This window comes from Cryptotermes secundus, unplaced genomic scaffold (assembly GCF_002891405.2).
Source record: "Cryptotermes secundus unplaced genomic scaffold, Csec_1.0 scaffold197, whole genome shotgun sequence".
Taxonomy (NCBI): Eukaryota; Metazoa; Arthropoda; class Insecta; order Blattodea; family Kalotermitidae; genus Cryptotermes; species Cryptotermes secundus.
Window position 1 is genome coordinate 545246 of NW_019744107.1, and position 6130 is coordinate 551375.

The window sequence follows — 6130 nt, forward strand, 5'->3', positions numbered from 1 at the left end:
CCGTGGTTTTAGTCCGCCAGCGAACTAAAGTAAAGTATTAAAATACATTTTTAGTGAGATATAATCTTGATGTCTTTTATACTGTTGCATTATTGACGTGTACTTTGATAATAAGAATGATACCTCATGGAGATTACACCAGCTATAACCAGAGGAGATCACATCCGAGGAGGTGGGAATTAAGACCAGAGAGATAAGATCAGACCGCAGCGTAGATAAGACAGGAGCGGCGAGAAGACCAGATCAGAGGTCAGAGATTATGGACTAGTCGGGTTGCATCGTATGGAAGAAGTTATGTCAGAGTGATTGTAAGTGTAATTGTAAATGAGCTGTCCATTAAAACCGCTTCGTCAAAGCCACAACCCATTAATTATTTGTCACGGAACCCCGGACACGTGACAGTATCCAAAGCGGTAAATCTAATCACAACCGCCTTTATATTCTTCTTCATTTCAAAATAATATATCAAGCCACGACTGCAACCACTACTGGTTTATCAAATGTCGTATTAATAACCATTTTACTCTTTTACAATACAGGGCAATCGAGAAGGAATAAAGAGGTTATAAAAACTTATAATTCAAAAACTGTTTAACATATTGAAATGATTCAATTAAAATGCGGCGAAAGAACATAAGTTTTGGATTTGCTCAGCTGGTGGTGGATAGCGAGCGACGTTGAGATGCTTTTGTCGGTTCACCAATCGAGACAATTTGTGTGCAAGGCTTGCCGTCAGACTTCCTGAGCGTTGCCGTTTCCTCAATTTGCGCTGCTCCATTCAGTAACATGTGTTCAACTGAGACTTATAACAATTCTCGGAAATTGTGGTTGAGTTGCGGTTGCCAGTTTCCTTGGTGTGCTCTCGCCCTAAGAAACTGAAGTGCAACGAAGCCTTTCACGGATGCCCTATGCTACAAGTGGGTGCAAAAAGAACAGAAAACAACTTCTGAATTTCCTTATTGTCTTATTAAACTGACTCCATGCCATTGTGTAGTTAGTTAGTTAGTTAGTTATTAGAGAGGGTGGGTTTCCCCATGCACTTAGACCTGTAGTGGTCCATTGTGCTTCCCTCTATGATTTCTACCAGCCTCTATATCCTACCGGTATTGGTGCTTACCATCAGTCCCACCCAGCCAGCGAGACCGGCTCTACTAGCTGAGAGGTATCTATAATGCTTCCCCCATCTACCAGAGGTGTTAGAGACTGCTGATGGGAGGGAAATGTCCGTTAATTTGGCTCAGTGACCTCCTTTGGAGATATGAGGTTCTTTTACGTGCCGTAAAGCTACGACACGGGACCCACGGCTCAAAGTCCCTCCCGGAGGACTTGTTCCCTGAATTTTTCCGCCCTTAAAAATTCGACGACCTCCGCCGGGTATTTGAACCCGCGTACTACGAGTCATGAGGTGGGAACGTTACCTCTAGACTACGGAGGCCGCTATGCCCTTGTGTAACTATACAACTAAGTTTTCAACAAATTCATATTCACAAGCATTTATAGTATGTTCTACAATTATTTACGGCAAAAATATGAGCATCTCTGACAATGAAACGTTCAATAATCAAATCCATTCTCTTTGGTTTTCCTAAGTAAAATTTCGCGGCATACTGCCTCTATTGCGTTAAAAAAAACAGTGTGTGCGATTTGACTTTCAGGTTTCACCTCATTATGCGTTCTTTGCACGACGTACATGAAACTAACGCAAACAGGGCCGGTCGTGTCTGTATATCTATCCACACGCTTCAACTCCTACAGTCAGTAATACCAACATTACGGAGGCACGAACTTGTTGGTTGGGAGCGATACTGGTGACAATATCTTTTTTCCTTGGCACTACAGCCCCAGTGGGCCTAGGCCTACCTCCATGAACTTATCCGTTCACTTCGGTTTTTCTAAATCTTACACATTCGGTAGGACTCCTTGGGCGGGTGATCAGCTCGTCGCAAGGCCTCTACCTGTACACAAACACAGAAAAACGCACACACACAAACTAAACATCCATGCCCTGAGTAGGATTCGAACCCACGATCCCGGTTTCCAATCGAGCGAAGACAGTACATGCCTTAGACCCTACCGTGACCGGCCTGGTGACAATATAGGCTCCTAAAATTATTTACGGTTACAAATTCCAAAAATAAGGAAACTTTGTTTCTTTCTTGACCCAAGACAACAAAACACCGACTCCATTAAATCTATAATTTCTTTCTGTTTCTTAACAATAATTATATCACCACTGAAGATAGGCATGTAAAAACTGAAGAGAATCACACACATGCCTACAAACTCTGAACTAAAAATATTCTATGTAAGTTTTGAGGTTTTCACGGCGATGACTATGAAGACAGTCGTCTTCTGGGTTACACGGCGCCTAAACCCAGAAGACGACTGTCTTCATAAAAATATTCTAATTCACGAAGCAAAAACACGTCGCCGATATAACCCGTTTGTATTCTGTGGGGCAATTTTAGCAGCGAGCTGAAAAGCCCATTATATTTAAAATTGTAGCCTTATTTAACATTGTTAACATGTTCATAAAGTTTATCCGTAATAGCCTTGGGCATTCACAGAACAAATGAACAAAGAAATAATTCGGAAACTGTGTATATTACGATATGGACTACATCTCTTCAGCCTTGTTTAGCTTACGGGCCATACAAAAACTATCGACCCAGTGCCCCCCCTCCAGGATGGCCTTGTTCTTACGCATGGTTACGATGTGTCCAAGCAAACTATTTCACAAGTGATGGAGCTGGAAATCATAGCTGTGTGCATCATGTTACTATACTGCAGTAGTCTTTATTGTACAATTCTTCTACTAAAAAAAATCCGTGGTTCTAGTCCGTACGCGAACTACACCCTTCGCGTGACCGCCGCTTGTCGGTGAAGTTAGTGCCATACCAAAAACAATTATAACACAAAAACAGAGGGTTAAAAATTCACATTTATTATTCCGAGAGATGCAAAAGTCTGCTTGGCTGCGGCAGAATCATGTAGGTAGGCAATGAAACTGAACGGGAAGAGCAAATAACAGGTCGAATGCTGTGCAAGAACAGCATATGTGACTTGCCTATGTTTACGGACCAGTGGCGGGCTCTTGTGAACACGGTAATGAACCTCCGGGTTCCACAAAATGCTGGAAACTTCTTAATAGCTGGCAGCTTCTCAAATATGGCTCAGCTCAATTTAGTTAAAGTTGTCCCAGTGTTTAACTAATTAAACACTACGCCATGCAGATGTATGGGGGAGTGGATGTATAGATCCAAAATTTCTTGACATCGTGGCTAGTTAAAGGTAAGTGGCCAGCTTCACGCCGCAGCCGCTTTACCCCCGGGGAAAGAGTCCCTGGTACCCATGAGATAGACAGCTGGGTGAATCCCACAGCCGACCTGGACGATGTTGAAATGCAAAAATTCTTGACCCTACCGAGACTCCAACTCCGACCTCTCGGTCGTCCAGTCCACAGCCCGTAGCTATATCAAAGTGAAATTAATCAGTAACAAAATGCGGTATCCTGAGCTCCTAATGGCAGAATAACTGAAGAATTTTATGCTGTCTGGAAGATAAAAGGACTACAATCTCTATAATGTGTGCTCCAATGAACTTATCACTTCCATCTGATTTCTGCTGATGCACATATTTTGTGGAAATGGGCAAATGATCACTGAAGAAACAATCTTGGGATAGGAAAAAATTTATAAAAACATATTCACTTGATTCATCAGCATGGCCATGACATTGGCAAGTCATCTAAAAATATATGGAAGAAATGCTTCTATCTGAAATTATCATTTTACAGCTCTGATCTTCAGAACTGAAGAATTGGTTTACAAAGTATATTGCTGCTTCTACATTAAGCAACTCTTTTCTGTGGTGGAGAGGGGATTCTTTGCAGTCACTTCCTTATGGCCGTGCCTCCTGACAGAGAAGGTATATTTCTACAATTAGAAGATATCTATGTCCCTCTCTCCCTAACTTGAAGAACTTGGAAATGATCATTTGCTTCATTTTTTACCACCAGTTTTATAAAAACTTATTCTAGCTAGCCTCCACAGTTTTACATATGACAGTAAATTTTCAGCGTGGGAGCAACGTGATTATACATTCAATTATAAATTTAGAAAACATCACCTTTAATTAAATGTGGAAACAAGCAAATATTTGCAATAAACGAAGCATACAGTAAATTCAAACAAAAATGTTTCTTAAATGAATTGACTTTTGGCTAATTACGGACCTAATTTCCTAATCCAACTGATCTGGTCACTCTTCTCTTCAGCCTCTCTAAAGTTCAGTCAAACTTTCGTCAAACAATGTTCTAATACAATTTAGTAATAGAGCTCGCCCAAGATCTTTATTTATCTTGCCTGATGGGGTCGTCCACTTTCACTGATGGGCTCTTCCACTAACAACCAGTTTATTATATGTACAAACTGTGATTAATGAACATTTCGGTGAACATACTATGCCCATTTTGGCGCAGACAAAAGTAACAGTGTATGAATAAAAACATGCTTTCATAACCTCTTAACAGAAGATAAACATTGATTAGCAACAAGTAAAACTGGACATGGACGGATGTAGATTTATGGGCTGTGCATACACATTGTACCGGACATGTTCTAGTAACTTACTTGCCAATGATTTCACAGAGTTCATAAACGTCATCGAATAACACTTCGTCGTCAGCCATGTTTCGCTGCAGACAGTCCGGCGGTCAGCTTGCGTGGGAATCTCTCGTGGGTTCTGTATTTCACTTGTCACTCACTTGCCGGGCCCGCAGATACTACGGTCATACATAACCATTAATGTCACATGTAAGCATGGACACCACTCACATTCATACATACATACTGTAAGCTATTTTTCACGATTGTGGGGCGTGTCTGTTTTTCAATTTTCTAACCCCTCACTTTACTGCCCCAGCCAACCAGCCGGGCAGGGCTAAAATATGGCCGAACCGCGTAACAGCAACACTTTCACTCGCGACCGCTTTGAAACCTGCGACCCTACTACGGTGTATCCAAGACGAGCTCGCCCGGTGACACGTCACGTTCGTTATACAAGGTACAATAGAAGAAAAATCTATGCACACGAGCTTCACAAAATTCCCGCACGATAACACGTAACCGTCACACAATTTTTTTGACACGCACTCATTCAGAAACGCGCAGAACACGTCCAACATCAGCACCTCATGGTTTACTTTTTGTCCCTACCGGCTAGTAGTAGCTACCACAGCCCACTAACATTAAACACGCGTGCGTACCAACACGATCGGCTATCGAATGAGAACTTGCATATTTTGCCGGAAGATGGCTCGCCAAACAATGAAAGAGCGCGAAAGAGAAGCTGTACCATAGTACATGGTAGTTAGGTTTCGACACAGTCTTTGACGCATCGTTTGGCAACATGAAATGTCACAGGAACATTTGCGCAAGGGAACGCTAAGACAACTGGCAATCGCAACGCGACCGCAATTTCCGAGAATTCATATCAGCCAGCGTTCAACACACGTACTTGAATGGAGAGGAGCCAATTTAGGAAACGGCAACGCAACTCGCAGAAAGACTGAGAAACTCAACTTCCAGGAAACCAAGAATGCCAATCATCTCACAATTTCTTTGCGTCGTGGTTACCTAGTGTGAACTGTTTTAAAACGCGTTTAGGTGATTCATTTGTTTCTTATGATGTCGCGTAGGTTTGTCGAAGTTGCTAATTTTGTTTTTGTGCAGTTAATTGAGCAAAAGCCTGGTATATGTAACAAACGCCACCCAGACTATGCAAGGCAGGACAAAATAGATTTGGCTTTGGAAAGAATTTCTCATGAGACGAAGGAGTCTGGATCCAAGTTAAGTTATTTCGAAACAATATAAGCGTTAGATTAAATTGTCATGGAAGAACGGATACACCCAGTATTTTCTTTTCGAATTATTGTATTTAGGCATCCTGTTGCATTAATATAACATTCATTTTACATATATTTCCGTCTTAAATACTTATTATATAGTCACCCTTATTCCACATTACAGCTGAGGGTGTTGAGGAGAATATTTGGACCGAAGAGGAATGAAGTGATAGGAAGTTAGAGAAAACTGCATAATGAGGAGCTTCATAACTTGTACTCTTCTCC

General features: G+C 41.6%; 1 protein-coding gene across 2 annotated transcripts in view; it reads right to left on the reverse strand.

Moving 5' to 3' along the window:
- The window catches only part of LOC111874372 (peripheral plasma membrane protein CASK), a 220282-nt gene extending 215018 nt beyond the window's left edge, over nt 1-5264 (reverse strand). For both annotated transcript variants that reach the window (XM_033755435.1, XM_023869822.2), the window contains exon 1: nt 4632-5264. In XM_033755435.1, the coding sequence (XP_033611326.1) occupies nt 4632-4690 (59 nt within the window). In that variant the 5' untranslated portion in view covers nt 4691-5264. The remainder of the gene's footprint in view (nt 1-4631) is intronic.
- Between the last annotated feature and the right edge of the window lie 866 nt (nt 5265-6130).